Raw genomic sequence first — 16002 nt, forward strand, 5'->3', positions numbered from 1 at the left:
AGATGCGTGCCCAAGCGAACGAGATGGCGGCAGGGATATTGGCCTGCCGTCCTGCCCGCCTTGGCAGGGACACCTGGTTACTGCGGGCGGCAAGTTCCCCACAGTTCTCTCGTAAAGCGGAGGGCGTGGGTGCGCTCTCGCGCCAGCTTCATTCTCCTCTTTCCCTTTCTTGCCCCTTTAAAATCTCTTCCCCGTAGTAATTAATTGTAATAATACAGCATGGCGCTGCTCAGGCGCTATAGCCTCTACACGGTCCTCACCATCGGTCTTTTTTACTTTCTTTACTGCCTCAGCTTTCCTTACGAGAATCCCGACCCCCCGGCCGTAGTCGGCAACCACGACAAAAACGACAACCACGAGAACCAAGAACGGACGCAGAAATACCAGTCCTTCGATTGGACCAAAGTACCATTCAAGCACCGCATCGAGTCCTTTACCCCGCTACCGAGCGGCAAGCCGAAAGCACTGCCCAAGATACAGTTCAAGTTTGGCGAGGAAGACGCGGCAGCAAAGAAGATACGCGAGGCAAGGAGAGAGGATGTCAAGAAGCAGTTTCTCAAGTGCTGGAGGAACTACCGGACTTATGCATGGATGCACGATGAGATTCATCCTATAAGCGGGCAGGTGTCAAACAGCTATGGAGGCTGGGCGACTACGCTCATTGATGCGCTCGACACGCTCTACATCATGGGATTCGAGGATGAATTCTCAACCGCCATCAAAGACATTGAGATGATTGACTTTGGGTACACGGACCAGGAAATAATTAACGTCTTCGAGACCAACATCCGACATCTTGGCGGTCTTCTCGCTGCCTATGAGCTGAGTGGCGAAAAACGATTGCTGAATAAGGCAAAGGAAGTTGGCGAGATGCTGTACCATGCCTTCGATACCCCCAACCACATACCAGCCACCCGATGGCAGTTCCGCGCCGCAGGCGAGGGCAAGCCCCAGGAGCCAGAGGAGCATATGCTTCTTGCGGAGATTGGTAGCATGACTCTGGAATTTACGCGCCTCTCGCAATTGACCGGAGACCCCAAGTGGTACGATGCAGTTGATAGAATCACCAGGCTTTTGGAGGAACAACAAGACCAGACCAAGCTACCGGGCATGTGGCCCATCATTCTGAACGGTCGGACCGCCAATTTTACGGAAGATTACCACTTCGGCCTGGGAAGTATGGCCGACTCGACGTATGAATACCTTGGCAAGGAGTACATCCTGCTCGGTGGACAAGAGCCCATCTACCACAAGATGTACGAGAAATCGATGAACGCTGCCATCGAAAACACTCTATTTCGCCCTTCCAACCCCCAAAACGTCGACATGCTCATGTCAGGTATCGTCATGGCCGATGGTACAAGAAAAGAGCTGGACCCAGTGATGGAGCATCTAGCTTGCTACACAGGTGGCATGTTTGCGCTAGGCGGAAAGGTGTTCGAAAACGAAGAGCACGTCGATATTGGCCGCAAACTAGCAGGCGCCTGTGTGTGGGGCTACAAGGCTTCTCCCTCGGGCATCATGCCCGAAGTATCGCGCCTCCTTCCATGCGCCAACCTGACTACATGCGAATGGGATGAAAATGCCTGGCATGAGGGCGTCATGTCACGCCGGACTGGCGAAGAAAAGGGCCAGGACACCCTCAGGAACATTGCTAGCTTGCGCCTTCCGGACGGCTTCACCTCGATCGATGATAGGCGGTATCTTCTCAGGCCCGAAGCCATTGAGAGCGTCTTCATCATGCACCGTCTTACAGGCGAGCAGCAGTGGCAGGCCGCAGCATGGGACATGTGGACAGCCATTATGCGCGCCACCGACACGGACATTGGTAACTCGGCCTTGACAGATGTTTCTGCTGATTCGCCGCCGAGGGAAGATCGCATGGAGGTATGTAAAAAGTCTTTGAAGAAGTAATGACACGCAACTATGAGCTGACTCGCAAAAACAGAGCTTCTGGTTGGCCGAAACACTAAAGTACTTTTACCTTACCTTCAGTGAGCCGACTACAATTAGTCTGGATGACTGGGTCTTCAACACTGAAGCTCATCCGTTCAAGATCCAAAAACCGTAGTAATGTAAGACACACACATACACACATATATAGATGGGGCTACCCTTTGCGAAAAGGACGGGAAAATCGGCTAGCTTACTGTTGATATGGCAGCAGTTATTGCGGATTGATTTATCTTTCTTTCTCTACTGTCGTTGATAGGAAATGTTAATTCATGGATTCTCAAGTATATGCATCGTTCTTTTGCTATCTCCCTTGACTACTCCTTGTTGCATGACCCATGTTCTCACCGTGCCACACACACACACACAACTTACAAGTCCCACAGCCGCTTACTTGCGAAACTATCCATATACACACTTACATGCACAAGAATGTAACCAGCCCCATCCATTCTTCATACCACCATGCCGTGCTATTAACAAAACCAATACGAATTCCTTTTCTTTCTTTTTTCCAACGGAACTTTTCTTTACTTCTTCCTACTAGCATGACTATTAGAACTAGACGTCTTGCACGGCATAAAGCGCTCGAGATGTTGTTCCAAAAACCCGTTTTCAGCTAGCATCTCGAGCCACTTTTTGATGACGGGGCCGGAGTCGTAGCGGCGCTGTTTCGCCTTGGTGTCTTCTTCTGCGTCGCTTTGCATCTCGAGCAGGATGGTGGCGGCGGTGGAGTGGGCTTCGGCGAGGAGCTGCTGGCGGCGGGTGAGGAGTTGCTGAATGTCTGTTTCGGAGTCGATTGCTTGTTGGAGGGGGGTGGGGACCGGGTTTGCGGTGAGGTGCTGGTGCTGGTCGAGACCGAGCATGGAGGAGGTGGGTGGCTGGTCGTCTGCGCTGACAAAGTCTCGCCAGTTTTCAGAGGTGTGGGAGGAGAGCTGCGTGAGGCGGGATTCGACGTGTGTGAGAGTGTTGAGGGTTAGGCTGGCGCTCTTGCGGAGAGAGAGTAGAGGCGACTGCGTTAGTGCTATGACGCCGTAGTCGTCGTCGCCGGCTGCCATAAGGGTGGCAATGGTTGTGGATACAGACTCCAACCATGTTTCTCCGCTCTCGGGATCAAAGGACCCCATGCATGTCGGGTACTTGTCAAAGCCATCCAGCTTCCAGACTTCGTTGCCGACGGGGACAAAGGCAATGTAGTGGTGTGCGTTATTCTCCACTCTGTCTTCACTATCCTCTGTAGCGATCGAGTCGACAGAGGCGCGCCGCGACGACTTTGTAGCTCTCTTCTTGGGCTTGGTTTTCTCAGCCGCTTGTGCCTTGAGGCGCTCCGCGCGCTTGACCTTGTAGCTGAGATGCTTGTCGCCTTCCAAGATGTCCATTTTCTTGGCAAACGAATTGTGGATTCTCTTGACGAAATCGAAACTCGCAAAAGCCTCGCCGCGCTGGTACGGCGTGAAGTCACTGGTGAATTCCTTGAACTGCTCCAGGTGCTCGCCGATGCACACTTCAGGACCCTGGTTCATGAGAATGTTGATCATGGCAAGAGTCGCACAGCTGTTCTGAGCGGGTAGTTGGTTGGCAAACCACACTTTCTTGGAGCCCTCGTTTTCCCAGTCGTCGTTGCCGAACTCGCGGTAGTGGAACAGCAGGATGAATCCGTAGATTGGTTGGGGAACGTTTTCGCGGATAAAGTCTTGGTCCATGCTGAACACCTCCCGGACGGTTACGTCTTTCACGCCCATTTCGCGGAGGATGACGGAGAAACATGCGGGCTCGCTTTCGATTTCGCAGAAACCTTGCCACGTCTCTTTGTCAAACGCAGTCGCTGGCATATCTGGGGGGCTTGGAAAGACAGGTTTGGGTATGAGGCCATCCATGAGTGCTGGCGGTGCTGGCGACTCTTTGGACTTTTTAGGGCTGGGCACGGATTCTGATGGTTCAGGCGGACCTCGCTTTTTGTCATTTGGCGGAGCTGCTTTGGAAGGTTCGACGGAACATTCGGAAGCATTAGTAGTATGAGGAACCAACGCATTAGTTCCCTCTGTGATTTCGGAACTGGGAATTTCCAGCATAGTTTCGGGGCCCTTGGTCGAGATGGCTTGCTCTTGGGTTTGATCTGGGGTCTTTTTCAGGAGATCAGAGCCAGCTCCGAGCTGCAGAGACTCCACTTGTGCCATGGCGGATGCTGTTACTGTGGATAAGGAAGGTTGTGGGTTGAGTTGAAACTGCGGTAGTTCAAGTGTTCATGTGGACGTTTGGTGATTGGAGACAAGGAAAGTGGACGGGCATGGTTACTGTTTTTGCACCTCGCCCAACGCTCTATTTGGAAGTATAATCCGTGCGCCGACAACAAAAGCGATTAGTGTGCTGGTAGTGGTGAAGGTGAGCAGGTCAGCGAAAGCAAGACAGATAGGGTGGTGCTCTGACGACACGTGACCGAGAGCTCGGCGTTACGGCGCTCTGATTGGCCAGTGACGCAGCGCAGCCCGCATCATCCTTGTCGCGCCGTGTCGCGTAGGCTGTCAGTAAATGTTTTGTTTGACGGTTTCACGTCGCCCAGGAAGTAACCAGCACCTCAACTACGCAAACCATACGGGCTAATTGCTCACTCGCCGTCGCCCATCTCGGCCCATGAACACGATATAGCTGAAGCCTCGACTCCCGGTGCGATGAACGGCACACCGCAGGTTCGGAGAGGCGTGGGCGGCTTCCCTTCAACACCACACAACAACGCCAACAGGTCTCCTGGCCCACAAAGCCCAGAGGCATCATCGCCGCGGCCGAATATACGCTCGCCGCTTCCCGACCTCCCAAAAGCTCCTCCGCAGCCGAGCTCAGGCCCCCTCATACCCTCCGACATCCTCGATGCCGCCCAACAGCGCTTCTACGTCTTCGCAGTCTACGTCGCCTTGTGGGCATACAGGACATACGACTTCTACACATTGGCACTTGAAGATGACGAGTCATTATGGCTGTGTCTAAAATGGTGCTTCTTCGATGTGCTGTTCATGTTCGGCGTGCCGCTGCTGGAGATTCCCTGGCTGGAATGGGGCAATGGCGCCGCTTTTCTGCTCTTTGTATTGCATGCCGCCGTGGATGTGATGCTCATGTTCAGAATTGGCATTCCCGTACAGGCTTGGCTCATGGGCTTGGTTGGGTTCTTGTGGGATAGCGAGCTGGCCATCAGCGAGCGGAGCGTCAAACCGGGGGCCATCCTACACAACGCCTCCCTGATTCTCGGAAAGCAGATTGTCAACATTCTGCCTGAAGGATCCGCCATCCTGAACCCGGAAAGACAGTCTTTTTGCCTCAGCTCGACCATCTCTCAACTTGAGATACCCATCAGGATCAACCAGACCGAACCCCACGAGATGGAACTACTGCGCATCGACATCGACACAAACGTTAATGAAACCATCATAGTCAAGAAGAGCGAGTTGAAGGGCATGATGAAGAAAGCTAAGAAGGCAGTCAAGACTACCAATCCGGACGATCCTTTGACTCTGACTTACACCGTCAAGAAGCCAGGTGTTTATCTTTTGAGAAAGGTCACAGATCAGTCGAAACTCCAGGTGCGACCGCGCTCAACCAACGCTGTTGTGACCACTTGCCCGCAAGCCCGAGTCAAGCCGACTGGTAGCAATCGATGCCGGAGCGATCTATCAAATGTTGCGCTGGAAGTCGAAGGCACACCCCCGCTCAGTGTCAAGTACCGCCTGACAGTAAACGGAAAGCCTCGAGGTGGATCCCAGTTTCAGAACCTGCAGCCAGAGGATGTCATTTCGCCTTTGTCCAGACATACGTCACAAGCGCTGGTGAAGAACGGACGCGAGGATATTTCCTGGGCACGTTCGCAAAAGGTCACGGTACCATTGAATGAAACTCTTACCAACAGCGGTTCATGGGAATATGAGATCGAAGAAGTACAGGACGGATTGGGCAATTTTGTCAGCTACATCAATGTCGACGATGAGGATCGGCCGAAGCCCAAGGTTGCAGGCATTCGTCAGATGTTTGAGGTTCACGAGCGACCCACAGCCTTCCTCAAGGGCTGCAGCCCGCAGAATCCTCTTCGCGTACCCAAGGGCAATGCCGCCCGTCTACCGGTCCACTACGCATCCACTGGGAAGAATCCGCTTGACTCTGTGCACACAGTTGAATATCTTTTCACGCCCCAAGAAAATATCGTTGCAGATGGCTACCATAGCCCAGATGCCATCTTGCAGAAGCAGGTCATGCGAAAGGGAGAACAACCCACCATTTCAGCGGCAGGTCTTTATACGATCAAGTCTGTCTCGTCCGAGTTCTGTGATGGCGAGGTTTTCGAGCCCACTTCGTGTCTGCTTCAGAACCCGCCTGAGCCGGATATGACTTTGGACAGCGAAGACATCATCGACAAGTGCGCTGGCAATCCGATTGGTCTACGTGTGGGTCTCGATTTTGTGGGAAGCCCGCCTTTCACGCTCACCTACTACGAAAAGAAAGACAACGGAAGAGAAGTTAGAAAGTCTCCGCTACAGATTGCCAGTCTTCGCAGCACAATTGACCTCACCCCACAAGACGCTGGTCATTACGAGTACATCTTCAAGACTATCAGCGACTCTGTTTACCCTGAAAGGCAGCTCAACAACATTAGACTTCAGCAGGATGTGAAGCCGTCGGCACAGGCGCACTTCATTGAGAGTAGGAGGCCCAAGCAGGCTTGTATCGACGATGTGGTGGAGTTTGACGTTGGCTTTGTTGGCGAGGCCCCATGGAAATTGGAATATGAGATTGTCCACAACGGCAAACGCACAAGGCGTTCGATTGAAACTGAAGACGCTCACTACACCATCCGAACCGACAAGCTCAGCAGTGGTGGGGAATACGTTGTGGCTTTGACTAGCGTTACCGATAAAGCCAGGTGCAAAGAAGTCCTCAAGGAGGAAGCCAGAGTCAACGTACGACATGAACGGCCCAAGGCTTACTTTGGCCATATCGAAGGCAAGCAGTCAGTACTGGCATTGGAAAGCCGACAGGTTGGACTGCCACTTCGCTTTACTGGAAACGGTCCCTGGACGCTCAAGTATGAGAATTTGAAGACCAGAGAAGTCAAGAGAGAGTCTTTCCAGAACCCCAACTCGTGGCTCGATGTCACGGCCGACGGCACATATCAATTGCTGTCGGTCAAGGACTCCATCTGTCCAGGTCTGATTGACGAGAAGGCCGATCAATTCGATGTTTCTTGGGTGGCCCGCCCCTTGCTCACTGTTCCCGAGAAGACGGCCGTTCTTGATGGAAGCAAGTATATCAAGGAGCCCGTGTGTGAAGGTGATGAGGATGCATTCGAAGTTGCTTTGACTGGTACGCACCTCGATCTATCAATAGCTTTTACAATACTAATTAAATCGCAGGTAACCCTCCTTTCGATGTATCTTATCGACAGGAGTACAAGGATAAGAAGGGCAAGACAGCATCCGTCAGTGAAAAGGATATCCACACTGCTGGCGGCTTTGCTTCGATACGATCCGAGACTTCAAAGGCTGGTACTTACGAGTACACGTTCATGAAGCTTGCCGATTCCCGTTACGACCACTCGAAGAAGCACTTCTCGCCCATTACTATCCAGCAAACAGTGCACTCAAGGCCGAGCGCCCGCTTCGACAAGCCCGGAAAGACGTACAGTTATTGCTCGCGAGAGTCCGAGGGAGAGGAGGTGATTCCCATTACCCTGGAGGGTGTCGCGCCTTTCTACCTGGAAGTCGAGATCAAGCACCAGGGTACGCCCAAGCCGGAGATTAGCATTCACAAGCACATACCCACGAACAAGTACGACCTCAAGATTGAGCACCGCAAGATGCACCTCGGCCACTCGTCCATCTCGATCCGCAAGGTGCGCGACTCGCGTGGATGTACGCTCAAGCCCCCAGCAGGCGGCCCTCGAGTCCAGATCAGCGTACACGACGCTCCGACCGCCACGCCTCTGGAAGACCGCCAGGATTTCTGTGTCGGAGAGCGCCTTTCGTTCGCGCTCAGCGGCCAATCCCCCTTTACCGTCTACTACACCTTCGAGAAGCAAGAGCGCAAAGCCTCAAACCCAGGCACCACCTTCCGGCGTCTGGCCGAGCTGCCGGGCACCTTCACCATCACGGGGCTCCGCGACTCGGCCTCGGAATGCGTCGCCACGCTCGCCCTCACAAAAACCATCCACCCCATCCCCTCGGTGCGCCTCTCGGGCGGCCAAGTCTCCGAAGTCGACATCCACGAGGGCGGCGGCACCGATCTGGAATTCCAGTTCTGGGGCACCCCGCCCTTTGAATTCACATATACCCGCAGCACAAACGCTAATAAAGGCCGCAAGAGTAAGGTCTTGGAAATCAGGACAGAGGTTAGTCATGAGATGAGCATGAGTATTCCTGTCCAGGAAGAAGGCACGTATGAGGTGGTCTCGATTAAGGATCGTTGGTGCAGTTTTGCGAGACCCGGTGAGGGCGTTGATGCCAAGGGCGCGCAGAAAATGTTGGCGTATTGAGCGTGTGTTTGGGGGGGGGGGGTGGTTTGTGTAGGAGGAGTACAAAGATGAAGATAAAGAGTAAAGGGGGGGGGGGGGGGGAATGGGAAATCATGGGCGGGGGGGAATCAGGATATGAATACTGTTTTGTTTTTCTCTTTTTCTTTTTTCCTTTTTGCATTTACGGGCGTTTGTATCTTTTCTTTTCCTTTTTTTATTTTTGTTATTGTTTCTTAGTGTGTGTGGAAGCATTTCTTCCTCCTTTATATGCATGTCTTTGGATTATCAGAGAAAGAGAGAGAGAGTTAAACGATAGCTTCGTTAATACCAAGACTGGCTCAAGTATAAGAATATGAATCAAGGACATGACATGTGAGCATCTTGTTCTGTATTTGGATCGAGATTTCTCAGGTTCAGGGGTAATATTATCCATACTCATTCCCCCCCACCCTTTTCACACACACTCCCCTTCATTTCACTCCCCTCCATCAACACCAACATGTTTTCCGTGGTATATAATCCCCGTTTATACAAAATAAATAAAAAGGTATCTAGTTGAAAAGATGACCCTATATTATCCCTAAATTTTTCAAGCCGCTACATGTCCATTGGTGGCGGTAGTTGTCTTTTCCCTGAGAAAATCCTCGACATCCTTTGCACTGGTGGCATCAATCCGACGATCCATTTCCTTTTCTTCGGGGCTCTTTTCTTTGGGCGGGTCCTCGGGCTTCGCTGGCTCTTTGCTGGTAACGACGCTGGCGACGGCCGAGGCGGCGGTAGTGGCTGTGGAAGCGACTAAGGCCGAAGCTGATGCAGCGGCGGATTTAGCTTGGTCTAGGTAGCCTGGGGCAGCAGGCTGTTCTGGATCAGGGAGGGGTACCTCTTTTGGAGCTTGGCCGATGGTGTTTGTTTCGACACTTATAGCCTTATCGCCGTGGCCGTGTTCGACGATTGCGGCGTTGGTTGTGCCGTCTGCGAGCTGGCCCGAGGCATGGGTGTGGTCTTGTTGCTCGTACCGGGCCTCCGAGGTACCTGAGCGGACGGGCAGGGCTGTTGAAGGAGAGTCTGGGGTTGAGCTCTCATCATCAGAGGGTGGGGTGGGTGACCCTGACCCGTCTGTATCAGGAGGATGGGTGGCTGTGCCTGTCGTTGTGAGAGGTTCGCCAAACTGCTCCACGGATGTAGTTGGGACCACATCTCCTTGGTTGTAGCCCACGGGGTTGGGGATGGTGAAGATGAGCTCATGTCTCGGTTTGCCGCCCACGCTGCCTATGCCCCACGCTTGCATCTCTCCGTCTTTTCCTTCCTCGAACTTTAGCGGACCAATGGGGAGTGTGTTCCGCCCGCCTTGGATGTATGGCTTTTCCCACTTGATTTGGGCCTCGATGGCTGGTTCAAGATTGGGCAACTGGCCCCATTCAAAGTCGAGGCCACCGCCGTATTTCTTGGGAATGTTTTCATGGTCAATGTACTGGGATAGTGTGGAGTAGACGTTACTCGGGGAGAGAATGAAGATCTTGGATACAGTGATGGGGTCAAACCAACGCTTGACCCAGCCCCAAACAGTGGGGAAGAAGCTAGGCGCGCCGACAATCTACAAGCGCATTAGTTTTGGTCAGAGGATTTGCGGTGGTTTGTTCCGGGACATACAAATATCCTATCGAGCGTCTCTGGGTAATGGGCTGTGGCTAGTGTTGAAGCATCCTGCATGTGGGCCTTGAGATTCCAGAATTGTTTCAGGCCAACGTTGCTAATGTCGACAATGTTGTTGCTCTGCGAAATGGGCGTCTCGGGATATACGCGGGGCACCATGGAGCACAATGGGGTGTAGAATCTTGTGAGCAACTCATAGAGGGCGAAGAGGCGCACGTTCTTGGTCGCGACATTGGGAAAGGTCGTCTTTGACTTTGCGAGTTGCTTTTCGTATGCGGCAATGTTCTTGGAGTTGAGATGGGCGATCTCAAAGAGGAAGAGGGGAATGCCGCGCTTGTCGCGCCGACCGAGCCATTGGGGATACTGGGCGAGGCTGTCAGTAGGGACGACGGTGTGTTTGTTGTGGGGCACTCTACCAGGCGGCGCGTTTGCTCGTACTCGTCGGTGTCAATGGTGGTGAAGATTTCATTGAGCTTGTTCTCCTTGCGCCAGTCCTCGGTGTCTTTGAACTGCTTGAAGGCTTCTTGGGGTATAAAGCGACGCGCGCGCAAGTAGCGCCTGTTGGCAGTCAGTGCGGCACTAGGAGTTGCAGGAAATGCAGGGTTTTTTGTACGTACAGCATGGTCTCGTCGTCATGGCTGGCTGGTTGGCTGCCGGCAGCAGGCGTGTAGTAGCCAGCCTTCTGGCTGATAGCCTTGAACTCGGCAAGCTGGGCCTGCTGGTTTTGGGAGAGATGGGGAAAATGGCCTGCAGGGTACTGCATCGACTCGACTCGGCTGAGGTCGGCCATGGTAGGATGTGGGTATGGCGATATGTCGGGGCAAGAGGACGATATCGCAAGGCCGAGAGGAGGGGGGAAGGCGGTCAGACGGAGAAGTCGATTCTAAGGCGTCATGTTGTTTATGGCGGTGCGGCAGAAGCAGTGACATCAACAATGTGGCTGCAGGATGGTCGGGCTCTTCGGAACGCGGCGATCGGAATGCTTCGCCCGCGATCCGGACGAAATATGCAAATCCGCGTGTGCACAGATAGTACTACTATGCCACCCCGGGGCCATGGCATGCCCGTGCCGGGTAGACAGCCGTGTCTGGGGCATGGTTCGCACCAGGTCCCAGGTGGAATTGAAATTGCGACGTCCGTTGCGAGCCGGGACGGTGCCAGAGACGCGCCGCATAGTGCTGACGCTGGACGAGCTGGCTTCGTGCCTCGGCCTCGGTGGCGGGGACATGCCCGTGGCTGCTGCTCGCGACGTGTATCGTGTGTAGTGAGTGTGTGTGTGCGCAGAGGATGCAGCGCCCACGTGGCTGCGGGCTGCTTTGTTTTTGCCACGGCGTCGAGCATACATATACTGGTGGGGTGGTGTATACATGTACAGTAACTTAGGTGTACTGGCGCCCGAGGTGCAGTATCGCGGCTAGACTGCCGAGGCTAGCGCCGCTGATAAGCGAGCGATCCAAGACTCTGCTTGGGCGCATGGCCGTCTTCTGCCTCGATTGACGCAATCCCGCGCCGCTCACTGAATCACGACTCGCAGCGCCGCCGCCTTTTTCTCCTCCGCCTACGCCCGCTGCCCGCCCTCAAGCTACCACGACCGCGCTCTCTGACCACGTCCGGTCGCCGCTCCTCCAGAGCCCCCCGTAAGCCCTAATCCGATCCACCTTGCGGGGCCTGGGTGCGGTCCTTGTGCCCGCCATGCAGCAACGTCCCTGCCTCACAGACCTGCCCACCGAGATTCTCGAGGCCATCTTCCTGAACCTGGACCCGCTGTCGCTCGTCGCCGTCTCGCAGGCCAACAAGTTCATCAAGCGCCTCACCACCGATGCCCCCATCATCTGGCGCCACCTCTGCAAGACGCAGTTCAAGACATGGGACGCCCGCCACCACATCGCCGCCAAGTTTGCAGCGCCGCTCTCAGACGTCGACTGGCGCGCCCTGTACATGACCAAGCATATGATTAACCGCCGCACAAGAGACCTGCTCAACCACATTGTCGCCACCCAGCGCGACCGCATCCGCTGCATCAACGACATTGCAGACTATGGCTACGACGCCAAAGAGGCCCTGCTCAGAGAATGCGCCTGTCCAGATGACGCCGACGATGTGCTGGCGCGAAGATACTACGCCAACGCCGTCCTCGAGCGCATCCATCGCGAAGTCGCCATCAAGCTCTGGTCCAGTCTGCAGGACGGCAAGGATGTGCCTATTGAGCGAGCCCTGGGCGCATACGACGTCTTTGCCCGGGTCGGCGAAGAAGTCGACGTCGACGTCGTCTCTGATGACATCGGCCAACTTGCCAACGGCTTGCTGGAAGAGTATCCGCACTTTCGCAACTGGAGCCCGCGAGACAAGGCCTCGACGCTAGCCTCGTATCTGCGAAACCGGGGCTTCAACGGCGTCCCTGATCGCTCATACCGCGCTCTGCGAAACTCCTTTATTGGCCTAGTCCTGCGCTCGGCCGCTCATGAGTCGCTTCCTCTGATCTCGGTAGCCATCTACTGCGCCGTTGCTCGACGTGTTGGCCTTGATGCCCGTCCCTGTGGCTTCCTCTTCCACGTCTACACGCTTGTATACGCGCCCAAGAACTACACGCTTGATGGAAAATACAAGCCTACCAGCTCTACCGAGCGCGACTACATGTATCTGGACCCCTTCCGCTCTACCTCAGAAGTGCGACAGGGCGACTTGCAGCGTACCCTACGCGACATGGGCGTACCCACCAGCGAACATGGCGCTTTTCTGACTGATACCAACACACGAGAAATGGTCCTCCGCACCGCGCGCAACATTATGAACTCTGTGCAAACCATCCGTGAAGCTGAAGCCGGTATGCGCAATGTCCAGGCGTCATGGGTAAACGCAAGTCCAGACATGGACAATGCATTCTACGCAACCATATGGGCCATGCTGCTCCTGGGGCCAAATGATGATCCTTCCAACATAGGCCACACCACCATCCGCCGTCGCCAGTATCTGCCTTATCTGCTCGAACACTTTCAAATGCACTTCCCGTGGGATGTCACCTTGCTCTCGCGCTACGTCATTCCCATGTTCTACAACCAACCCGAGGGGCATCGGTTGCTGCAGTTTGTACAGAGCATGAATCACGTAGATTCAATGCCCAAACCCATTATTAGCCGCTCCGAGCGCACAACAAAAGTCGCCTTCAAAGTCGGTCAGATGTTCCAACACAAGCGATATGGCTACGAAGGTGTCATTACGGGATGGGATGTCGTGTGCGACGCAAACGAGGACTGGATTCAAAACATGCGTGTTGATGCTCTGCCGAACGGGAGGAATCAGGCCTTCTATCACGTCCTGTAAGACTGCTGATTTTCATGTGTTTCTTTATTGTGAACTCTGTTAACGAAATACAGCGTCTGTGATAAATCCGTTCGATACGTTGCCGCAGAGAACATCCAGCCCGTAAGCGAGCACACGTATCCTTCAGAGGCGTTACTGAAGCTTGCTGGCCGCCACTTTAAACGGTGGGATGATGCAAATCACTGTTTTGTAAGTAATGTGCGTGAAGAATACCCTCATGATTGAAAGGAACAAACTCAGCATACGAATGGCGTCCTGATGTCTTGGGGCTTTTTGGGTCTCTAACTTGGTATTCGGGAAAGGTGTGTTCTTATGGTTGCTAAAAAGCGTGTGTTGACGAATAACTTTGTAATCCTTACTTCCTTTTTGATTCTCCCCTTATTCCAAATTCCTACTTACTGTCTATATTTTTTTTTCCTTTTTACTTTTCGCTGTATGAAACTTTTCAGCCTTTGCTATAAATAACATACATATCTTAGTTTCATCGTTTTGTAGTTTTGTACAACAGGGCAACTCATGCAAATTCACATTGGAAACGAAACAAAAAAAAAGGTCCATGTTTTTTGTAGTGTGCTTCTTGAATAAAGAAACAAGTTGTGGTGGACAAAGGCAAACTTACTTTAGTCCGAACACACAGGTGCCAAATAGCCATGGATTCGTGCAAGAAAAGTCTAAAAAGTCTAAAGTTTAAATAAGTATTGCGCAATCCTCGCGACAGCACTGTACAGCAAACATGAAACATGAAACAAAAAAATGAACATGACCATGACCATGAAAAAAATAATTAAGTACTCAAACACTCGCTCGCACGCACGCACGGCACGCACTCACGACTCCTCTCCACCAAAACTCATCTCCGCAGCTAAGTAACAATCAGCCAGCAACCAGCCCTACGTAGCAACCCAAAAAAAGAGCCAAGGCCAGCATCTCGCATGAGTACATTAGAAACTCCCCAGCTCACGCCCATCTCTCCGTTCCACATGCCACACATCCCAGCAATAAGTAAATAAGTAACTGTACTGTACTATACTGTGCTCTCAGCCTGTCTCTCTCTCTCTCTCTCTCTCTCTACGTCTCTCCGTCTCCCTACCCCCACCAGCCCGCGCACGCCAGTTCTAGAACGGGCTTGTCGTCTTTGCAGCCCCGCACCAAGAAGCTAAGTTCTTACTGTACATATTCAGCCATGCCAAGGAACGCATGTGTGCTGCATGACTCGGGTAGGTACATGGATGATAGACGGCTAGGTGGATAGACGGGTTGTAGTAGGTAGGGTGGTGGGATCATGCCATGTTATGCGCGCGCGCGTGTGTGTGTGTGTGTGTGTATATGTATGTTGCGGATTTGGGGTGTTTAGGGGTATGGGTGTAGGTAGGTAGATACCTAACCTACTTACTTAGTACCCCCGTGTGGCAATTCCCTCTTCATCTTGCCTGGTCTCATCTCGTCTCATGCCATATATGCCTGGGTTCACCACGGCAAGACCACCTCTCCTCCATCTATACTTCTCCAGCGACCCGACGCCGGCAAGAAAAAAAGCACTTGTACTTAGATACACACGAAACGAAACGAAACGAAACAACCTAATCCACCCAACCCTTCTTAACTAGGAAGAAAAAGTGCTGAATCCCCCTCCCCCCCACACACACGCACACGAGTAGCCAGGGAACAAGTCTACACATACATACATACATACATACATGCATGCATGCAGTGACTTTCCTCGGTCCCAAATCCAAGTACACACACCTACTCACTACACCCCATCCCAGCACTCGAGCAGACTAAATACTTACCTCCTTACATCCTGGCTCATGCGTGCTTTTTTTTTTATCTACGTAGAGCGGAGCGGAGCAGAATGCATGGTAAGTATCGATGTATGTCTATGTACCGAATTCTGTCCACCTACATAATGTACACCATCCATACACACCCACCCACCCTACATACATACATACATACACAGCTCGTTCATTAGTCAATACTTACCCAACCAACCAACCAACCAACCAGCTAGCTAGCTAGCTAGCTACTTACTTAACTATCTGCGCATAAGTACCATCTCACACCATATACGGAGGTGACTGTCAAAAGTTCTTGCTGACAGGGGTGCATTGATTACCGCCGAAAATAGGGCCGAAGCTATGTAGATCGGTCCCGCCGCCCCTCTTTGTACTTATTGCCACCTTCAAGTTTAATGATTTCTTGAATATGAAACGGAATACGCTCTATCCAAGCTTGAATTTGGTGTTGAGGTAGCTCATCCCAGTACTGTTGCCATACTTTTGTCCCTTCCGCCCGACTTTTTGGTGCGCCTCTTCGTGTTGTTTTTCTTTTGAGCCATGGCCAGGCTGCTTCAATAGCGTTGAGATCAGGTGAATTGCCTGGCCATGGGAGCTGCTCCACCTCAGCGTTTCGGTATATAGTTCTTTGAGCGTGGTGGGTATGCGAAGGTGCCTTATCTTCTTGAACAAAGACACGTGGTCTCTCTTTTTGGCACTCCTTTGCGAAGGGAATTAGCTTTGGGATAAGAACTTGAGTCTGGTAACGCCACCAATCAATGCCACCACGACTGCTCTCACGAGCCA

At 52.8% G+C, this 16002-nt stretch overlaps 5 protein-coding genes across 5 annotated transcripts; 3 read left to right on the plus strand and 2 right to left on the minus strand.

The window, feature by feature from the left end:
- Window positions 1-219: 219 nt before the first annotated feature.
- On the plus strand, window positions 220-2186 carry SETTUDRAFT_127350 (glycoside hydrolase family 47 protein; the record flags this gene model as incomplete). The annotated part of the gene is made up of 2 exons (XM_008024584.1): window positions 220-1887; window positions 1949-2186. The coding sequence occupies 2 exons, from the start codon at window positions 220-222 to the stop codon at window positions 2069-2071; spliced, it is 1791 nt and encodes a 596-aa protein (XP_008022775.1). The 3' UTR covers window positions 2072-2186.
- Window positions 2187-2483: 297 nt separating this feature from the next.
- Window positions 2484-4130, minus strand: SETTUDRAFT_45953 (uncharacterized protein; the record flags this gene model as incomplete). Its single annotated transcript, XM_008024316.1, has 1 exon — window positions 2484-4130. One exon carries the CDS (start codon window positions 4128-4130, stop codon window positions 2484-2486), a length of 1647 nt encoding a protein of 548 aa, XP_008022507.1.
- Window positions 4131-4518: 388 nt separating this feature from the next.
- On the plus strand, window positions 4519-8464 carry SETTUDRAFT_175797 (uncharacterized protein; the record flags this gene model as incomplete). Its single annotated transcript, XM_008024585.1, has 2 exons — window positions 4519-7296; window positions 7347-8464. Exons 1-2 carry the CDS (start codon window positions 4623-4625, stop codon window positions 8462-8464), a joined length of 3792 nt encoding a protein of 1263 aa, XP_008022776.1. The 5' UTR covers window positions 4519-4622.
- A 447-nt stretch (window positions 8465-8911) lies between these two features.
- On the minus strand, window positions 8912-10937 carry SETTUDRAFT_167603 (uncharacterized protein). The gene is made up of 4 exons (XM_008024586.1): window positions 10714-10937; window positions 10513-10654; window positions 10094-10459; window positions 8912-10037 (listed from the first exon to the last, which is right to left on the minus strand). The coding sequence occupies exons 1-4, from the start codon at window positions 10884-10886 to the stop codon at window positions 9033-9035; spliced, it is 1686 nt and encodes a 561-aa protein (XP_008022777.1). The 5' UTR covers window positions 10887-10937; the 3' UTR covers window positions 8912-9032.
- An 851-nt stretch (window positions 10938-11788) lies between these two features.
- SETTUDRAFT_147111 (uncharacterized protein) lies at window positions 11789-13809 on the plus strand (the record flags this gene model as incomplete). The annotated part of the gene is made up of 2 exons (XM_008024587.1): window positions 11789-13413; window positions 13471-13809. The coding sequence occupies 2 exons, from the start codon at window positions 11789-11791 to the stop codon at window positions 13640-13642; spliced, it is 1797 nt and encodes a 598-aa protein (XP_008022778.1). The 3' UTR covers window positions 13643-13809.
- Window positions 13810-16002: the final 2193 nt, after the last annotated feature.

Source organism: Exserohilum turcica, assembly GCF_000359705.1.
Source record: "Exserohilum turcica Et28A unplaced genomic scaffold SETTUscaffold_12, whole genome shotgun sequence".
Classification (NCBI taxonomy): Eukaryota; Fungi; Ascomycota; class Dothideomycetes; order Pleosporales; family Pleosporaceae; genus Exserohilum; species Exserohilum turcicum.